Here is a 21,863-nt window from a genome sequence, read left to right on the forward strand (position 1 = left end):
GTTTGTGAATATTCCCCATAGTTTCTTTCTCTGCAGTGAGAAATTCAGTGACTGCACGTTGCTTGTAACTTACATCACCTACACACGCCATTTTCAAACTGTCCTGTAGCTGCGCTATCTGTCAGAACTGACGGGAACTTGGCGCACTCACTCAGGAGACTTTAAATAATACACTACTGGCCATTAAAATTGCTACACCACGAAGATGACCGGCTACAGACGCGAAATTTAACCGACAGGAAGAAGATGCTGTGATATGCAAATGATTAGCTTTTCAGAGCATTCACACAGGGTTGGCGCCGGTGGCGACACCTACAACGTGCTGACATGAGGAAAGTTTCCAACCGATTTCTCATACGCAAACAGCAGTTGACCGGCGTTGCCTGGTGAAATGTTGTTGTGATGCCTCGTGTAAGGAGGAGAAATGCGTACCATCACGTTTCCGACTTTGATAAAGGTCGGATTGTAGCCTATCGCGATTGCTGCTCGCGTTGGTCGAGATCCAATGACTGTTAGCAGAATATGGAATCTGTGGGTTCAGGAGGGTAATACGGAACGCCGTGCTGGATCCCAACGGCCTCGTATCACTAGCAGTCGAGATGGCAGGCATCTTAACCGCATGACTGTAACGGATCGTGCAGCCACGTCTCGATCCCTGAGTCAACAGATGGGGACGTTTGCAAGACAACAACCATCTGCACGAACAGTTCGACGACGTTTGCAGCGGCATGGACTATCAGCTCGGAGACCATGGCTGCGGTTACCCTTAGACGCTGCATCACAGACAATGGCGCCTGCGATGGTGTACTCAACGACGAACCTGGTTGCACGAATGGCGAAACGTCAGTTTTTCGGATGACTCCAAATTCTGCTTACAGCATCGTGATGGTCGCATCCGTGATTGGCGACATCGTGGCGAACGCACATTGGAAGCGTGTATTCGTCATCGCCATACTGGCGTATCACCAGGCGTGATGGTCATCTGTTGTTCGTATTGATGGCACTTTGAACAGTGGACGTTACATTTCAGATGTGTTACGACCCGTGGCTCTACCCTTCATTCGATCCCTGCGAAACCCTACATTTCAGCACGATAATGCACGACCGCATTTTGCAGGTCCTGTATGGGCTTTTCTGGATACAGAAAATGTTCGACTGTTGCCCTGGCCAGCACATTCTCCAGATCTCTCACCAACTGAAAACGTCTGGTCATTGGTGGCCGAGCAACTGGCTCGTCACTACTCTTGATGAACTGTGGTATAGTGTTGAAGCTGCACGGGCAGCTGTACCTGTACACACCATCCAAGCTCTATTTGACTCAATGCTCAGGCGTATCAAGGCCGTTATTACGGCCAGAGGTGGTTGTTCTGGGTACTGATTTCTCAGGATCTGTGCACCCAAATTGCGTGAAAATGTAATCACATGTCAGTTCTAGTATAATATATTTGTCCAATGAATACCCGTTTATCATCTGCATTTGTTCTTGGTGTAGCAATTTTAATGGCCAATAGTGTAACTTACATCACCTACACACGCCATTTTAAACTGTCGTGCAGCTGCGCTATCTGTCGGAAGTGAAGGGAACTTGGCGCTCTCACTCAGGAGACTTTCAATAGTACATACGTAACGTTTCGCATTCGTAGCATTGTTTTCGGCTAAGAAAAACAATGTGGAGCGTTACTTTCTGGGCAACCCATGTACAAAGCCTTCGAACGCCAATATTCGTTTTGGAGCACCTGGTACATTGTTCTTGTAACTGTAAAAAATATTAATTTTTTTCGACCAGTGTTCATGCTGGGAAAGGGGAGGGATTGTGTGTGTAGTACGATCTATGGGGGTTACGAGGTGAGCAGCAGAGAGGAGCGGCCGGTGCTCGAAGCCAAGGCGAGGCGCGCGCCTGTTATCTTTAGCCGCGGCGCTGGGCGCAGCATCCCGCGGCGCTGGTGGCCGCCGCGGCTTCCCCAGGCGGCGGGCAGGCAGCAGCCGCCGCCAGTCACCCGCCAGCAGTCAACAGCGGCCCGCGCGCAACCATGGACGCCCCTCCGCTGCGCAAGCCCTCGTCGCGCCGCACGGCCGCTCGCTCCGCACCCGGCGTCGCCGTCGTCTTCGCCCTCGGCGTGCTCTGCTGCGCCCACCCCGCCGCAGGTACCGCCGCCTTCCTCTTTCGTCACCCTAAAGCTCTCTGACAGCTTCTCTCTTGGATAACGACCACACTGATTATCAAAATACATATCAAAATACAGGATGTGCAGCAGAGTTGCGATGGGCGTATAACGGGGAGCAGGGCCCCGCAACACAGGCAGGAGTCGTATACTGGGGCACAGTAATCTGGGGCAGCTACTCGTGTCCCCCGTAGTGCACACTGCAGGTGCTGGCCGTAGCCGCACAAACACGCTGGAGGCCGTGCATCACCATGGAATGAGCCTCTTCCTGCAGTCGGTCTGCGGCGCACAGAGTGGGGATGGGAGAAACCGACCGGTTAAAACAGATACCGGTATTTTAGTTTTGAATAACTGGTATTTTTCGGTATTTGTTTGGTCTCGTAGGTGTTTTTATCTTTTCACTAATAACCGGGTAGTAAAACCGGAATATCAATTAGCCTCAGCTGGGTGCTAAAATTCTTCGCTTTTAAATAAATGTTTTTTTAAAGAACGAGTAATTCTTATTCGTAAAATTTGCATTGCTTTAGAGTACGCGCCGTTTTTAAAGAAATTGGGAATAGCGATGAGTGCTGTTTTAATACAGTGAATCAGGGTAATTTTTTTTCCCCAGTAGGGGTATCTTTGTACTACCTATAATTTTTGTTCCAAATGGCTTCTGCTCCACCTACTTGTATTAATTTGTATGAAATGTAACACTTTTATCTCTAGTCAGCATTTCGATTGTCGTTCCACCCTCTTGAAAGCTCTCAGGCTTGTGATAATGCTTTAATTGCACTGGCTGCAAAGAGAGCTTTGCCGACAGTGATCTAAGTTGACCGATGCCAGAACTAAACAAATATATTGATATTTTAAAGCAAATCTGCAATACTCAATTAACACTGTTTTTACTTGTTAACAACGCCTGATTTCCTCCTGGCATGTTCGAAATTTACCCAAAATTACTGTGTAACTGTCTACCAGTACTAAAATAGAAATTTTGGTTCAAATGGCTCTGAGCACTATGCGACTTAACATCTGAGGTCATCAGTCCCCTAGAACTTAGGACTACTTATACCTAACTAACCTAAGGACATCACACACATCCATGCCCGAGGCAGGATTCGAACCTGCGACCGTAGCGATCGCACGGCTCCAGACTGAAGCGCCTAGAGCCACTCGGCCACTCCGGCCGGCAAAATAAAAATTTTACTCCAATACGGCATAGTTAGTGTACGTTTTCACTTTCCCAAGCACTCAGTAACCGCAGGTGTAAAATGTTTCAATGTCTGTTATGCTATGTAACGTATTTTGTGTCCAGTATTTTCAAAAGATGGAAAAATAGTCACAATGTTACCCCAATTGACCGCAATTATGCCGACAGAAACGAGCAACAAACGCATGCCATAACAATTGGTACAGCACTGCTGATACAACGACGTACCTGTTACCCTGTGGCTCATTGTCAAAAAAATGGTTCAAATGACTCTGAGCACTATGGAACTTAACTTCTGAGGTATATAGTAGTTTCTTATTGTCAAAAAAAAAAAAAAAAAAATGGTACCAATGGCTCTGAGCACTATGGGACTTAAACTTCTGAGGTCATCAGTCCCCTAGAACTTAGAACTACTTAAACCTAACTAACCTAAGGACATCACACACATCCATGCCCGAGGTAGGATTCGAACCTGCGACCGTAGCGGCCGCGCGGTTCCAGACTGAAGCGCCTAGAACCGCTCGGCACTCCGGTCGGCTTCTCATTGTCGTCGGCGGACGTCAGTTGTACTACGGAATGGTACCATCTTTAATCTGCAAGTATTTTACGAAGTGCGATATCCATGATGTACCAGTACAGTGTTCCATTTGCTTTAAAAGATTGAAAATGGGAGCAACCACAACTAACTTGCGACATAATATAAGGAGAAAATGCAAAACCGTTCATTCATAGTTTAAAATAAAAATAGAAAGCAGCTAATGTGCTGCCTTTGTCTACATAACATGCCTGTATCTGTTTCTAGTCCTTGATTACGGAGAAATTAACACGAAAAATAGAGTACTTCATCTTCAGTTTTCACCCTTTTCGCACTGACAATTCGTAATATTCAAATAGTGGTATTATCCCCGGTTACAACATTACTTTTACTTTTGAGAAATGTTTCAAAGAATTAGAATCAGTAGGAGAAACTGGTGATTTTTTTGTAACATTCAATTACATCTTTACGAGAAAAGCAGCAAACGTTGAACGGACTAAGATTTTTTTTTATTTGCCTATTTAATTTAATGTTTTGATATTATGTATCCAGAAAAAAATCAATCCAGAAAAAATTCAATCTCTGTTCGATTATTACAGGAAATAAAAGGAATAAAAAGCTGAAAATCCGTTACTTCAGAAATCAGTTATTTTGAGCGGTATGGTAGTACAGTTAAACAGGTGTTGAAAAATACCCATATAACAGAAAACCATTTGTTTCAGCGATAATCGCCTCTCTAGCACAGAGCCCAAGTTCCGAATGTGGTATCTGGAATCAGTGTTTCCAATTTTAGGGATTTCATTCTTTTTTTTAGGGCGAAACGTCTTAGATTGTATGTGATTTAGAGCTATTTTAGTTTGACAGGAATTTAGGGAAAATTGGGGTAAAATCGAACTTAGGGTGGTAATCCTATTATTTATAGCAAATGATTCCCTCGGACTCCTATTCAACGTAATCCGTCTAATTTTGGCTCGCTGTATTACTTATAATATTGCCGTTGTTAGGGCGTCATCAGAACTTACTCTTATTATACTTACAGTAATCGCACGAAAAGTTGAACGATTACACTGGGACTTCTGAAGTGAAGATGTGCCGCACGTGGTGTCGGGACCCGAGAGGGAAAATGTTTTCGTGTTTGCCTTACGGCTGTCCACAAGTGTCACGGGATTTTGACTTGTTTGGGGGAAGAGACCAAACTGCGAGGTCATCGGTCTCATCCGATTAGGGAAGGATAGGGAAGGAAGTCGGCCGTGGCCTTTCAAAGGAACCATCCCAGCATTTGCCTGGAGCGATTTAGGGAAATCACGGAAAACCTAACTCTGGATGGCCGGACCTGGGACTGAACCGTCGTTCTCCCGAATGCGAGTCCAGTAAGTGGCACGGAAGCTGGAGAAAGTCTGTGATAGACGCGTTTATTTTTGTTTTCTGGTGACAAAAAACAACAAGCAAAAAGCAGACAGTGAATGGAGACGTGAAGCTCTCATCGAGGCCAAGAAGTTTGGGGTTGAAGGTGAGGAAGAAATAAAAAAAAACATCTTAAATGTTTTGGAATTAAGTTACGAAGCCTGAAACATTATCATGGACATAACATTTACGAAAGCACATTTTCGCTTCCCGTGCCCGGGTTCCCGGGTTCGATTCCCGGCGGGGTCAGGGATTTTCTCTGCCTCGTGATGACTGGGTGTTGTGTGATGTCCTTAGGTTAGTTAGGTTTAAGTAGTTCTAAGTTCTAGGGGACTGATGACCGTAGATGTTAAGTCCCATAGTGCTCAGAGCCATTTGAACCATTTTTTGAAAGCACATTTACGAAAACCTTGAGGTGGTCATTTAACTTTTACTAGCAATTTCATCCTCAAATACTGAGGCAGAAAGATTATTCAGTGCTCACAACAAATGTAAAAACTGGCCAATTAAATAGAATTACAACGAAACCTTAACGGGTTCCTTCATACAAAACTGCGAATTCTAGCAAACAACTGCTCAGTTTCAGAATCCAACAGCGCTAAGCTAAAACATGTTCAGCTTCTGACCCTGTAAATCTATGTTTTGTATAGTGTACTATAGGTATTTTGTGTTATTAAATATATGAAATAACATGTTGTTCTTTATCATAATTATACGCTCTAAATCCAAAACAAAAAAGCACCGAGTACACTGTACGTACAGAACACTATTGGTGCATTACAACAATGGCTCTTTGTGGCGACCACCAACGTTCTTACAGACATTGCGACATTGCTCGGGTGTTTAACTTATCCGCTTCTGCTTGAGGAATTGGATTAGACGTGACGCACTACAGTTGTAGGTAACAATTCGGAAGGAAACGTAACGAAACATCTATTTATCACTTAAGCACATTTGTTTGTACAGTAAAACTTGCTCAGAATGGAATCGCCTGGGACTAAAATAATTTTCCAAATTGGACAAGTTTCCGGATTACACAAAACTTACTGGGCTACGTAAAATTTGTCAGGTAACATGCACAAAAGTACAATAAAAATTCTTAATTATGCATATATTGTATTTACGTACCTTCACTCTAGCACAGTAGATGTTCATTTACTGTATATTGGTCAACTGAACACTGGACTATTACACTAACTGATAAATAACACGGCATTTCTATATTTTTAGCCGACCTTTAAATTCGGATATTATTGTATGTACGTACATATTATTCCCATGTTTCTTTGCTTTGCATTGCCACATATCAAGGAGGGAAACTTGTTTAATTTCCTGTTCAAAATTATTATTTTTTTCTGGGCAATTTTTTGCATCATACAATAGTTCAAACAATTAGGGAGAATTTGTGTGTGCTGCAAATTGCATAACATTGTTTATGCATGCAATGGATTCTTCAGGCGTATTAATTTTTCTAGGGACAACATTTTGCTCCCCTTCTTCTACCTTTGTTTCTTCTTCATCATCCTCTGTGTTCCGGGTTTCTATTAAATCTGTTTGTGAAGTGAAAGTGGAGTGAACTGACAGAAAGTTATCACTTCGAATGTAACCATGTGCGCTACATGAATTGTTTCGCATTTTCATTAATTCAGCTACTGCTGCTGCATTTTCTTGAACTTCGATGACCACAGAAGCATCTTGTTCTTGAACCTCAAACCCCGCTTTCTTGAAGCTTTGTTGTTTCGGGTTTTATGTCCTTTACTGCCAAGCCAATCTAATTTACTGCACCCAGGACAGAAACCGACTGTGCTAGAGCAAATGCACTTTCGGCTTCTTCAACATTAAGAATAAGAGATTGCATCAGTAATCGCCTATAATGACGAATGAATCTGTAAATAACCCCCTGGTCCATGGGTTGTGTGAGGCTGGTTGAACCTGTAGGAAACCAAGCCAATTTCACGTTTGATAACGTTACTTTCGGGCGGCAGGTTGCGTTGTCTAGGAATAGGAGAACTTGACGATTTCCTTTCTTTCATTTTGGCACTGAAAGTGCCCAGCCATTCTTCCATAACACCGCTCGCCATCCACGCCTTTTTATTGCTTCGCTATGTGACTGGAAGTTTACTGAAGTCTATGTTTCTGAAACAACGCGATTTTGCCGCCTTTTCCAATCACCAGTGGATTCTTCATTTCACCTAACATGTTTCCACACAGCAGTACGGTGAGTCTTTCCTTGGACACTTTTCCACCTGTGCACTTTTCACCTCGAATTGCTAGCGATTTTGAAGGCAGCGCGCGATAAAACAGTTCATCGGCACTGAACACGTCTTTCGGGTCATAAATCACAATTAAGTTGGACAGCGTTGTCTTCCATTCCGTTGCTACACTTTCCTGCACATCCTTAGCTTCCCCACACTTCTTTCCACACGATGTTGTGCCTAGCTTTGAAACTGCCTCCGTCCTGTGGATGCCTTAAACTCCGTAATTCCAAGCTCCTTAGCAGCTCTCAGAGCCTTAGTCTGCAACGTGGGTCCAGATAAAGGTAAGTTTTTTGCCCGCGCACTTACGAACCATTCCCACACTATTTCGTTAATTTTTTCATTTCCCGTCTTCTTCGTTCTTCTTTTCATGTGCCCGTTCCCTTTCATCCATTCGTACCAAATCTTATCCTTGTTTCTTAAAGTCTCATAAATTTGTGTTTTACTGCATTTGAAACACAACGCAATTTCGCACACGGAGAGTTTGTCGTTCTCACTCGCCTCGATTACACTAATCTTTTCGTTAAGTGTTAACGACACATACCATTTGTTCGACATTATGTTACTGTATCTCTTAATGTGCTACTAGTCAACTGAAACTGACAGAAAATAATGACCTTGCCCGGTAAAACCATTGTTTAACGGAACAATACTTAACTCTTTTACTGCGCACATTGCAGCAGAGTATTGGTAGATGCTCAACAATGTTCCTTTATGCGCGGTCGTGCGTCAATAATGAGTAAAACGAGAAAGCCGACAAACAGAGTGCTGACGAACGAACCGTTTCCTTTGATGTATTGTATTGTATGGAACTGGGGACCTAGAAACGACGGAATGGCTTCGTCCCCGCCGTAGCCCTCGGTGGTACATAACCCCACAACAGGCTACAGCAGTCCACCCACCCCACCGCCGTCCCACACCGAACCCAGGATTATTGTGCGGTTCGGCCCCCAGTGGAACCCACCCCTTTCCCGCACGGCTAACCGGGCTGGCTTTGATGTACTGCACCGACACGGAGCGTAACTTATTCGTTGTTACACAGAGCGGCGCGGTTTTAGGTCCACACCAGCAGTGCCGCACTTCGGTGGACATCTTTTTCTTGGTTTCGCGCCGCTTAACAGAGGCGTTAAGAGTAACGTCCTTGTAAAGTCGTGAATAACTATTGAACTGTAATGCAGTAGTACAGTATAGGCTCTTTTCCACATTATACAATGATTTGTGAAGTAGTTCCACTGTATACAAAAATCAGTTTATAAAAGTGCACTGAATGCGTCGGGACTGAAATACTTCTACGGTTTGGGCAGATTTCTGAATTATAGTCGTGCCGATTTGAGCAAGTTTTACTGTATTAAAATTTAAACATTATGTGGTTCCATTACTCCAAAACAAAGAAGAACCGAGCATACTGTATGGACAGAACACTACTAAAACATTACAACAACGGCTCTATGTGGTGACTGCCAACGTTGTTACAGACATTGCACCTACGAAACATGTTCTGGTACACATTCTCCATCCCACCTGGGGTCCAGCAGATCTTTCTCTGTCTCTACAGAAGTCTCGTGAATTAAACTCTGCGTAAGACCCCATAAGAAGTAGTACACGTCATCCTGTCTACTCTATTGCCTACCAGGACAAGCAATCCTGAGAATTTTCTCTTTCCATCTGCAAACGTGGACGCGTTACACATCCGAACTGAAACTATCGCAGAACGGAAACAGTACGTTTCCGCACATGGGTTCCTACTCGAAATATTGTGTACTCACTTCCTTATACAAGTCCTACACATTTGTGAAGGGAATTTCCGAACACCTTGTATAAACTAGTTCGATTGTTTTACAAATCTGCAAGCATGATTCTTGGGTATGGAAGACACCAAAGCAGCCTTCTCAATATAGAGCAACACCACATTTTGTAACTACCATACACTTCGTTCTCCTCTGTGAATACAGCTCGTCATGTGATGCGATTGGTTAATTATAGTCTGTATAGAGCAAGACGTCATGCTGAATATACTTTTGGATTATTATCCAGAAGGAGTGGATTTTTCACCAACTCTTCAATGTCTCCGTCGTGTTAACAGAAAACATCTTGCGGTCTTCTCCAGAAGTTTTTCGCGCCTGCGGCAGAGTAAAAGCTGAAGATCCAGTGCAGCGCGATGGTTTTGAAGATAAAGGAACTGTATAGGTTACAGCCAGATGGTCACATGCTGCGAAAACTATTCGAAATAGCCTAACAGAATACTTCATCAGTAGTATTAGAGAACGGGAATGTCTGTGTTCTCCATTTCAACGGCCAAAATTGTAATTGTTTGCCGGCCCGTGTGGCCTAGTGGTTCTAGGCGCTTCAGTCTGGAACCGAGCGACCGCTACGGTCGCAGGTTAGAATCCTGCCTCGGCCATGGATGTGTGTGATGTCCTTAGGTTAGTTAGCTTTAAGTAGTTCTAAGTTCTAGGGGACTGATGATCTCAGACGTTAAGTCCCATAGTGCTCAGAGCCATTTGAACCATTTTTGTAACTGTTGTCATCACGTAGCACGAAAAGAACTGCAGTGGAATGTACAGGTTATTGATGTATAAATACCTTGCTGAAGATAAATATTACAAGTACCTACCTATCCCTTTCTTCCATTTGGGGTCAAGACGTTAAAAATTAGTCATATTTATAATCTCTACATTTGATTCCAAATTTCAGATTTTTTAAATTAGTTTGCATAGTCAGATATGGAACAGTGTAATTGTTTGAGACCATATCACCTTATGACACCTTTGAACTTCCGCAATGATTTCTCCAACGTCAGGCGCATACAGAACACCTTCAGTACAGTCTACAACAGTCGTCCCCAACCTATGGATAATTACCAATTAGGGGTGAAATGAAATTTTCTGAGGAGTAAAACAAAAGGGTTCTTTTGTGTTTTAACCACGAAACGAAATTATTTTTAAGAGATCATTGTCTTAACACTATTTCGTAAGACTGTAATACTGATAACTTAAGTAACTAATAATTACGTTGTTTTTCAAATACTTGCATTAACGCGTTACATAGTGAGGTGGAGGTAACAGCTTGTAAAACGAATCTATAAACAAAACTGACATAAAGCATTGGCAGACTGAAGTCTTCCAATTTCTGGCAGGACACATGTAAGGAATCCAATAATCAAGCAAGAATAGTGTACGCATTTTTACTTGGTTTTTAACTTGGCTGTGCAGGGTCTGGGCACAGCAAGCGACGCTAGGGAGTGGTGCAGAGGAAGCAAATTTAGTAACAAATGTGCACCTCCACTGTGAATAGTGAGCTTGGGTTTCTACGAATAGGTTGTATGTAGCATATGCGATGCGTTGAGAATTGCTTCATCCTTCAATAAAATCATAAGGGTTGTTATAAATAAGAAGTACCAAAAGTCTGATTGACTCTTTAGTTCGTGGTTTAATAAAACATCTACAAAAACTAAATATCATTTATACTTCGCAATAATTGACGGAAAGTCCTCGGGTGAAACAGAAATAATATCTGGCGTTCCTCAAGGAAGTGTTATAGGCCCTCTATTATTTCTGGTCTACCTAAACGATTTAGGAGACAATCTGAGCAGTACTCTTAGATTGCTTGCAGATTATGCTGTGATTTACCGTCATTTAAAGTCATAAGATGATCAAAACGAGTTGCAAAATGATCTAGACGAGATATCTGTATGGTGCAAAAAGTGGCAGTTGACTCTAAATGACGAAAAGTTTGAAGTCATCCACATGAGGACCAAAAGGAATCCGCCCAATTTCAGTTAACCGATAAATCACAAAAATCTAAAGGCTGTAAACCCAACTAAATAAGTAGAGATTACAATTACGAATAACTGAAATTGTAACGATCACGTAGATAACGCTGTGAGGAAAGCAAACCAAATACTGTTATATATTGGCAGAGCACTTATAAAATGTAACAGGTCTAATAAAAAGATTGCTTATACTACGCTTGTTCGCCATCATCTGGAGTGGTATCCGCTTCAGATAGGACTGACGGAAGACGTAGAAAAAGTTCAAAGTAGGGCAGTTCGTTTTGTATTCTCGCGAAATAGGGGAGAGAGTGCCACGGATATGATATACGAATTGGGGTGTCAGTCATTAAAACAAAGGCGTTTTTCGCTGCGCCAGGACCTTCTCATGAAATTTAACTCACCAGTTTCCTCCTCAGAGTGTGAAAATAATTTTTTGGCGCCCACTAGATAGGGAGAAATGATCATGACAAGAAAATAAGAGAAATCAGAGCTCGCACGAAAAGATTTCATTGTTCGTTTTTCCCGTTTGCTGTTCGAGAGTGGAACGGTAGGAGAACTACGTTAAAGGTGAATCGATGAACGCTCTGCCAAGCACTTAATTGTGAATTGCAGAGTAATCATGTAGATGTAAATGTAGACTGGAAAAACAGAAATGTTCAGAGAAAACTGGTTTTCATTCTAAAGTTCAGTTAAGCGCTAATGATGAGGGTCGGGAGAAGAGATGGAGTGGAGGTACTAGATAATATCTGACTGCACTCACGGGCGATGGTATCAGAAAGTTTGCGAACCACTGCTCGACAATAACGATACCAGCGGTCAGTAGGGACAAAACCACAGAGCTGCTTACGTCACAATGCGTGCTTACTATTGGGGGGCAAGCGCCTAACCGCCTGCCTTTTGAAGGCTTACATTTCATTCTGTGTAAAGCGAGGAGCGGCGATTCACTTGACGAGCTACACGGCGTATTCACTGAGCTGAAGCTCAGCGGCACTCGTGTGAAAGGACGCATCTGGATACACGGCCTCCTGTGTGGAAAGGTGCTTAGTTCGTCGTATCATTTTGCAGAGTAGCGAGAAACATTACTGGGTGTTGACCTGTTCGTAATGAACCTCATTAAAAACTGCTTTTGTTTTTCATATCGGCATGGCTGTAAATACTTGCTGCAGAATCGTTTTTACTGATTTATCTTCTAAATACATCTCTGTGATAACTGCTTAAATTAATCCACTCAGTTTTGACCGACGAACCTGCAACAGAGTAATTTTGCCAGGTATTTGGCACCCGGTGATTTCTACGAAAGTATTTGCATAGCTACAGAATGAGTGAGAGAACAGTTTCGCGAATTATGTAATGTATGAAAGATAGAAACATATGCAACCGCTTTACCTTCCGTAACCGAATCGAGAAACGTAAAGAGGAACTTCTACCGACTTCGAAATTACGTGGAATTTTCTACATTGTTGTGATGCAATAAATGGCAAACGCATAACCATAATTGAACCATTGAAGTTCGGCTCTTCATTTTATAATTATAAGAATTATTTTTCCGTCGAGTTTAGGGCAACAGTCGCCGCAAACTATAGATTTACTACAACTGATGTATGCTCGGAATAGCTGAATTACAAGTACCAGATTAAATATACAGTTCAAAATGGTTCAAATGGCTCTGAGCACTATGGGACTTAACATCTGAGGTCATCAGTCCCCTAGAACTTAGAACTACTTAAACCTAACTAACCTAAGGACACCATACACATCCATGCCCGAGGCAGGATTCGAACCTGCGACCGTAGCGGACGTGCGGTTACAGACTGAAGCGCCTAGAAACCCTCGGCCACACCGGCCGGCTAAATATACGGCCAAGGGTAAATAAGGCTGTGTTTTCTAGTGGGAGATGAAGAATTTCCTTTGCTTGATAATTTAATGCGAAATTCATTAGTATATCCATTGTGAATAATTTAATGCATCTCACGTCAAAGATAGCGATGTTGCAAAGTGTTTGTTTACTGTGATACCAAGTGTACCTAAGTACTATGAGTGTATGCGTGCGTGTGCGTGCGTGTGTGTGTGTGTGTGTGTGTGTGTGTGTGTGTGTGTGTGTGTGTGTGTAACCTGGCGGAAATGTACGTTATTGGAGGAATGAATTTGTCATGGATGCTAGTGCGATCGCCACGACCTGGGTGTTGCAAATGGTCTAGAAAACAGTGTTGCTGTAAACAGGGCTTCACTTCGGACGGAACGTATTGGAACGGCGTTGCGACACGTCCAATGGATTTTTTTTTTAAATCGCAACGTAACTATAACTCCGCTGGAGGAGGTGGGGGAGGTGGAGGTTAGTGTTTAACGTCCCGTCGACAACGAGGTCATTAGAGACGGAGCGCAAGCTCGGGTTAGGGAAGGATTGGGAAGAAAATCGGCCGTGCCCTTTCAAAGGAACCATCCCGGCATTTGCCTGAAACGATTTAGGGAAATCACGGAAAACCTAAATCAGGATGGCTGGAGACGGGATTGAACCGTCGTCATCCCGAATGCGAGTCCAGTGTATAACTCCGCTGGCAACCGTGAACGTGACGATGAGTGACCACCGTGATGCGATGGGCAAGGGGCGTGGTGCGAGATTCTGTGTGTGTGTGTGTGTGTGTGTGTGTGTGTGTGTAAAGTATGCCCAAGATAAGTTCACCGAGCAGCTACAGTGCAACTGTGCGAACGCTGCTGCCGGCAGCAATGAAAACGTTACGTCATAGTCACGAAGAGTAGTCAAGAGTGCTCAAAGTCACGCCCGAACTGTTTGTCATTGCCAAACTGCCATAACAAACGATCAGTTCATTTCCAATTCCTTGTCTGGCTTTTTATTGTCATGTTGTGTTTGGAACCTGAATCGTCGGTCCGACCCTTTTATTTCGCATTTCATCACACATGAGAAAAACACACAAAACGACAGCAACGAAATAACGCACATGTCGTACACACTACTAGCCAAAGACTATTGGACTCTTCTGCTCAAGACACGATTCGGCTTCACATATTCAATTATTATCATCACAGAGATCGGCTTACAGTAGGTAAACTCCATATGACATGGCGTGAAACCGAACTTCTTGAAGGCAGCAAATGATCGTTGCAACTAGATCTCTTCGTGTTGTTGTTGTGGTCTTCAGTCCTGAGACTGGTTTGATGCAGCTCTCCATGCTACTCTATCCTGTGCAAACCTCTTCATCTCCCAGTACCTACTGCAGCCTACGTCCTTCTGAATCTGCTTAGTGTATTCATCTCTTGGTCTCCCTCTACCATCCATGCTGCCCTCCAGTACTAAATTGGTGATCCCTTGATGCCTCAGAACATGTCCTACCAACCGATCCCTTCTTCTAGTCAAGTTGTGCCACAAGCTCCTCTTCTCCCCAATTCTATTCAATACCTCCTCATTAGTTATGTGATCTACCCATCGAATCTTCAGTATTCTTCTGTAGCACCACATTTCGAAAGCTTCTATTCTCTCCTTGTCCAAACTATTTATCGTCCATGTTTCACTTCCATACATGGCCACACTCCATACAAACTCTTTCAGAAACGACTTCCTGACACTTAAATCAATACTGGATGTTAACAAATTTCTCTTCTTCAGAAACGCTTTCCTTGCCATTGCTAGTCTACATATTATATCCTCTCTACTTCGACCATCATCAGTTATTTTGCTCCCCAAATAGCAAAACTTCTTTCCTACTTTAAGTGTTTCATTTCCTAATCTAATTCCCGCATCATCACCCGACTTAATTCGACTACATTCCATTATCCTTGTTTTGCTTTTGTTGATGTTCATCTTATATCCTCCTTTCAAGACACTGTCCATTCCATTCAACTGCTCTTCCAAGTCCTTTGCTGTCTCTCACAGAATTACAATGTCATCGGCGAACCTCAAAGATCTATAGATCCACAAAAATAAAATGTGTTATGAAAGACGTCCGTAGCGCTGTGGTAAAGGTACAGTTTGAACTGCATAACATTGTGGGCCCTAATCCTGTCGTATGTAAATAATTTTTTTTTATGTTTAGTATATTATCGCATCAGTTTCAGCATCGTATTAACTTTTTCATTTGCTCTTATTATTCTTCCTATCATTATTTTTTCGTTCGGAATCTGTCTGTGACGCCTATAACATGTAAATAAGTTACAACCAGGACTGTTTATCGCTGGTTATCGCGTCAGCTCGCGTAGCAAAAGCGAGATTTTACAATTCGCTTTTGGCGCTGAAACTGATTTTTTTCTGTCCCGAGTTTCCACGTACAGGTTCAGCTTCAATCTGCAGGTTGCTGACCGCCGTTTTCTCAGATACATTGCACATCAGGAGATTGTGGTTAGGTTGCCTGCCGCAGTTCATTCATTGGTCTTTTAAAATCAGCTGTGGACAGAGCATCTCGCGTTCCCGCCATACCTGGCGGCCGCAGCCTCCATCATCGCTCCGCTTACGTGAGCAGCACTAAATGCAAAGTGATCCGCCGTGTTTGCATGTCGCCGTTAGTCCATGTAGCAACACTGCAGCGCCAAGTGACAGACCTCAGCTATCAAGTAATTTTAAATGGGCTATAGGGAACTAAGTGACATTGCTATGGGGACAGACAGTAGCACATGTTTTTATTTTAAATCTTGTGGTTCTATTGTTATGGTTACAAGAATTCTGTTTTAAAAACCTGAATATTGGAAAGTATTTAGTAAAAAAATGACTTCTCGTTGAAAGTTTTATTACAGGTTTTCAAAAATTGAAGCTTGTGATTTTTCTGGCTGAGAGCGTGAGGAGGGGAGCGAGTGGGGAATTGTTTGGTTGAAGAGGTGAGTTCCGGCACCAAAAATTTTTGTAATTAGGCACTGCCTGTAACAGATTATGAGCCTGACTCGAAAAATAGTCAATAGTACAAAAAGTATATCATTGAAAAATGGACAGAGTGCATCCAAGCAACATTAACCGCCAAATTCATGCGAACTTCCCTGAAGCGGAATGTTTCTGTTGAGTATGGCTACAAAGTATTTAATAACAGTTTGTCGAGAGATAGACGAACAGTTGAATGTGCTTTTAAATTGTAGGTTAAAATGTTGAGCGTATTCAGGGCACTTTCTAAGTTAGAAATAGAGAGGGTATACAAGGTGATAAAGGCTGCATGATAGTAAATTGGCTGTTTTCGGAGGGTGACAGGGACATTCTGCAGCTTTTTTTTTTTAAAGGAAAAGAAAAATAAAAGAACAGACTGTGCTGGCGTACGCCTTCGGCAGCAAACCGGTCGGCACTAGGGAATTTTATACAGCAGGCGCTGAACTAGGCGCGCCTGTGACAAGAGAAGACAAAGACACCATCCCAGGCTACGCGCCGATAATGCCCCCTGGGCAGCGTGCATATAGGCTGCCGCCGACCGAGCTGTCTCAATCTCTCAACCTCACTACGTCGCATCGGGACTCTGTTCACACTGCACCTCAGTACGTCGCACTGCGCTCTTGTCTTCCACAGTGATAGTCGTCGTTTGGCACCAAGGCTAGCTGTGAAGGGACGTTAGTCATTGTACACTACTGGCCATTAAAATTGCTACACCACGAAGATGACGTGCTACAGACGCGAAATTTATGCGACAAGAAGAAGATACTGTGAATCGCAAACGATTAGCTTTTCAAAGCATTCACACAAGGTTGGCGCCGGTGGCGACACCTACAACGTGCTGACATGAGGAAAGTTTCCAACCGATTTCTCATACACAAACAGCAGTTGACCGGCGCTGCCTGGTGAAACGTTGTTGTGATGCCTCGTGTAAGGAGGAGAAATGCGTACCATCACGTTTCCGACTTTGATAAAGGTCCGGTTGTAGCTTATCGCGATTGCGGTTTATCGTATCGGGACATTGCTCCTCGCGTTGGTCGAGATCCAATGACTGTTAGCAGAATATGGAATAGGTGGTTTCGAGAGGGTAATACGGAACGCTGTGCTGGATCCCAACGGCTTCGTATGACTAGCAGTCGAGATGACAAACATCCTATCCGCATGGCTGTAACGCATCGTGCAGCCACGTCTCGATCCCTGAGTGAACAGATGGGGACGTTTGCAAGACAACAACCACCTGCACGAACAGTTCGACGACGTTTGCAGCATCATGGACTATCAGCTCGGAGACCACGGCTTCGGTTACCCTTGACGCTGCATCACAGACAGGAGGGTCTGCGATGGTGTACTCAACAACGAATCTGGGTGCACGAATGGCAAAACGTCATTTTTTCGGACGAATCCAGGTTCTGTTTACAGCATCATGATGGTCGCATCCGTGTTTGGCGACATCGCGGTGAACGCACATTGGAAGCGTGTACTCGTCATCGCCATACTGGCGTATCACCCGGCGTGATGGTATGGGGCGGCATTGGTTACACGTCTCGGTCACCTCTTGTTCGCATTGACGGCACTTTGAACAGTGGACGTTACATTTCAGGTGTGTTACGACCCGTGGCTCTACCCTTCATTCGATCCCTGCGAAACCCTACAGTTCAGCAGGATAATGCACGACCGTATGTTGCAGGTCCTGTGCGGACCTTTCTGGATACAGAAAATGTTCGACTGCTGTCCTGGCCAGCACATTCCCCAGATCTCTTACCAATTGAAAACATCTGGTCATTGGTGGCCGAGCAACTGGCCGTCACAATACGCCAGTCACTACTCTTGATGAACTGTGGTATCGTGTTGAAGCTGCATGTGCAGCTGTATCTGTACACGCCATCCAAGCTCTGTTTGACTCAATGCCCAGGCGTATCAAGACCGTTATTACGCCAAGAGGTGGTTGTTCTGGCTATTGATTTCTCAGGATCTATGCACCCAAATAGCGTGAAAATGTAATCACATGTCAGTTCTAGTATAATATATTTGTCCAATGAATACCCGTTTATGATCTGCATTTGTTCTTGGTGTAGCAATTTTAATGGCTAGTAGTGTACATAGTTACGATATGGACGCGGACATCATTCTAGAATTAGTACATGTTTTTGGATTGCTGTTAATCACAGAACTTCAGATTGGACAACACTGAAGTTAATGAAATTGGTTCCTGTAATAAAGTGTTTTTTTTTTAACCTCGTGCGCATTTTGTGTTGTATTGAGAGGAAACCGGCCAACAAGCTCTCATTCCACCCTCTCCTCATACAGCCAGGAATCACAAAAGATTACGAGAGGATACAGCCACAACACAGGAGGAGATTAGTGTTTAACGTCCCGTCGACAACGAGGTCATAAGAGACGGAGCCGTGCCCTTTCAAAGGAATTATCCCGGCATTTACCTGAAGTGATCTAGGGAAATCACGGAAAACCTAAATCAGGATGGCCGGACGGGGGATTGAACCGTCGTCCTCCCGAATGCGAGTGCAGTGTGCTAACCACTGCGTCACTTCGCTCGGTTACAACACAGAGGCGTCAACTGCAGTTCAAGAGAGATACTAAGCATCCTTTTACAGTTAGAAACAGCTTCAGACACTATTTGAGCAGCCTCGAAGGGGCGCCCGTGCCGTGGCAGATTTTTTCTGGAAAGGCCAGTACTGATCATAAAATAATAATAATAATAATAACAATTGCGTGTGACTCCATGGCCGAGCGCAAGTCATAATTGGACGCCACTTCGGCGACTTGCGTATCCCTAAACTGTCTCTTGTCATCCAACCAGTTACAGAGGACTTACAGTTTAACGTGAAATGCGAACCACTTATCGTTCCCAGCCACTAGTCACGTCGTCCAGAAAGAAAGGTTGCGTTGAAGGCAGACATAAAATTTCCGTTGCTCTACCGAAAGTCGATTCCGTAACCTCTCTGTTTCCAGGAACGCTTTTCATTTTCATCACTAGATCTTCAAATAGTTCAAATGGCTCTGAGCACTATGCGACTTAACTTCTGAGGTCATCAGTCGCCTATAACTTAGGACTAATTAAACCTAACTAACCTAAGGACATCACACACATCCATGCCCGAGGCAGGATTCGAACCTGCGACCTTAGTGGTCGGTCGGTTCCAGACTGTAGCGCCTAGAACCGCACAGCCACTCTGGCCGGCTTCACTAGATCTCCAGGTCCGACATAAGCTAGCACTAAATCTATGTAATGGGCTGGTAATAATCTAATTTTCTGTCAATTTGTTTTTCCGATACTAAGTTAATTTATTAAAACCAGTATTAAGTTGGACAGATAGACATACTAATCTACTTTCTGTTAATTTCTTTTTCCAATACTACGTTTAACAAGGGCGGTGGCAAGGGGGGGGGTATATGGGGGCTATAGACCCCCCCCCCCAATGGAGTATGATATTACACTGGATAAAATGACCCAGAAATCAGCGAATATATTACTCCCAACGGATTCAATCGTTTTTTTATAATTATGTAGCAATATAGGTTGCAATATATTTCAAACACATTTTAACAAAGGAATAAGAGCAGTAATAGCGTACTATCTAAACCAATAAATATCATTTAACTTAAAATGGACGTCTTATTATTTATTAATACACATTTTTTTCCCTAAACTTCAAAACAGTTACCAAAAACTACTTTAAGCAACATTAAATTTTATCAGTTTGTCGGTGGAGGACCTCAGCTCTCCTTTTGTTAAGCGATATTCCATTCCCCCAAACCCCCTCCCCCCATTAGCCCCCCTCCCTCCCGCCCTCGACAGACTTCTAGAATCGCTCCTGACGTTTGATATATTGTAGTCAGAATTAAGTTGGAAAGAAGCACATATAAGTGAAATAATCAGGGATTATGTACAGTTCGAGTAATTTATTTCCTGAGCTATCCTTTCACGTATTCCGTATTAGGCTGTGGTCACAGTGGCACAGATATCAGTGGATTCCGCCGACATCGTCCGAAGGCGGCCGATCGTTTCAAATCAGTACGCCACTACAGGCGCGGTCACAACGGAGCCGACCTCTTCGTCCGAACGTACACATTTCGGTAGACAACCGGTGAAATTAAAATCAGTTTTTTTTCGGTCATAATGGCCATCACGACACGAAACATGAACTGTGAGAAACTGATAAGTTTAGTTAAAGGCGGAGTTTGCGCATCCTCTGCATAAAAAAACGCCATAGTCGGGATACGGGCGGAATCTATGAAATCGCAGGTTTATTGGAAACCACAAGTGGGGAAAATATTTATCAGAAGTTTTAGGTGTGGATTATAACATGGAAAAATAATTTTTTTGGGTGACAAGGATGGCTTATCTTTTGCTTAAAGTTACTGTAGTGGATCTCTACGGGTTGTGGTAGGTGGACATTACTGCATACTGGCGTCGTTTTTATGGCAATAGGGTGGTGATTCTGTTACATGAAGTGGTTTTCAAATGTGGTGTGCCTATGTGTTTCCACTTTCACTGGTTTAGGTGTGCAGAATATCTTACACTAAATTTTATGTTTGTCTTTCACACGTAAACTGGAGGATTGTCATTGAAGGTTAACTGACGTATACCCTCACAATGTTAAATAAATTAAGCAAAACAGATTTCAAGTCAGCCACCACTTACAGAGGTGCGATTCGAGGTCTGTTAAAAAATCCGACTCTCATATTAAAGATGAAGTTCTGGTTCAAGTAAAACTAGAAGTGACGCTTTGATATTTGACATCTGTCGATTACTCTTTCTAATAATTAGGCATATATCACGTTCTGAAGAGTACAGTTTCAAAGTTTTTGTGTTATATCTTGGATGTTATGCACGGTGTTACCTACCAAGGCCTCATTGCTTCCACGTCATGACAGTCGCCGCTGTTATCAAATGGCTCTGAGCACTATGCCACTTAACTTCTGAGGTCATCAGTCCCCTAGAACTTAGAACTACTTAAACCTAACTAACCTAAGGACATCACACACATCCATGCCCGAGGCAGGATTCGAACCTGCGACCGTAGCGGTCGCTCGGTTCCAGACTGTAGCGCCTAGAACCACACGGCCACTCCGGCCGGCCCGCTGTTATCCATACCATGGGTAGATAATCACCTATTATGTAGATGGTCGTAATAGTCTGCTGCTTGATCAGTGTATGCTGCATGTTTTATACCATCGTCAGTACAAGAATAGATATGACACACGCAAGAAGCGAAGGTTTAAGTTTTACGGGAAAATACATTGTTAAAATGTTCCTTTTTAATAATAGTACTTTACGGCTGTGAATTCCATATCGACTGTGCAAAAGCAGCATGCGTCTACATTTTCCTCTCTTCACTCTGTATTCGAACAAACCTTATCTGAGGAGTGGTTGGTAGCTCCCGCGATAGACGTTGTATCGGTCAACCACATAGTTTTATACAAACACTTTCCACAGTGCAACATGACATTCGCTAAAATTGTAAAGGCTACTACAGTGCTACGCATGCTGTTGTTATTGTTAGACCTGTAGCATTGACATTCACCCTGCTCAAAACACAAAGGACAAATAGTTTTCGTACTATTACTGTCTCATACCAATTCAGACCTAAGAGAAAAGCTAGACAATCTATCTCCACGTAGTTCTTCTGTTGTTCTCACGGCGCAAAGCACGGCCTATCTTGA

The 21,863-nt window shown here is 43.3% G+C and overlaps 1 protein-coding gene across 1 annotated transcript in view; it reads left to right on the top strand.

Annotated features, from left to right (window-relative positions):
* The first annotated feature begins 1,998 nt into the window (after nucleotides 1-1,998).
* Nucleotides 1,999-21,863, top strand: part of LOC124787441 (putative carbonic anhydrase 3) — a 508,783-nt gene continuing 488,918 nt past the window's right edge. The window contains exon 1 of the mRNA XM_047254340.1: nucleotides 1,999-2,145. Within this exon, the coding sequence (XP_047110296.1) occupies nucleotides 2,031-2,145 (115 nt within the window). The 5' untranslated portion in view covers nucleotides 1,999-2,030. The remainder of the gene's footprint in view (nucleotides 2,146-21,863) is intronic.

Source organism: Schistocerca piceifrons, chromosome 1 (assembly GCF_021461385.2).
Source record: "Schistocerca piceifrons isolate TAMUIC-IGC-003096 chromosome 1, iqSchPice1.1, whole genome shotgun sequence".
In the NCBI taxonomy this organism is placed as follows: domain Eukaryota; kingdom Metazoa; phylum Arthropoda; class Insecta; order Orthoptera; family Acrididae; genus Schistocerca; species Schistocerca piceifrons.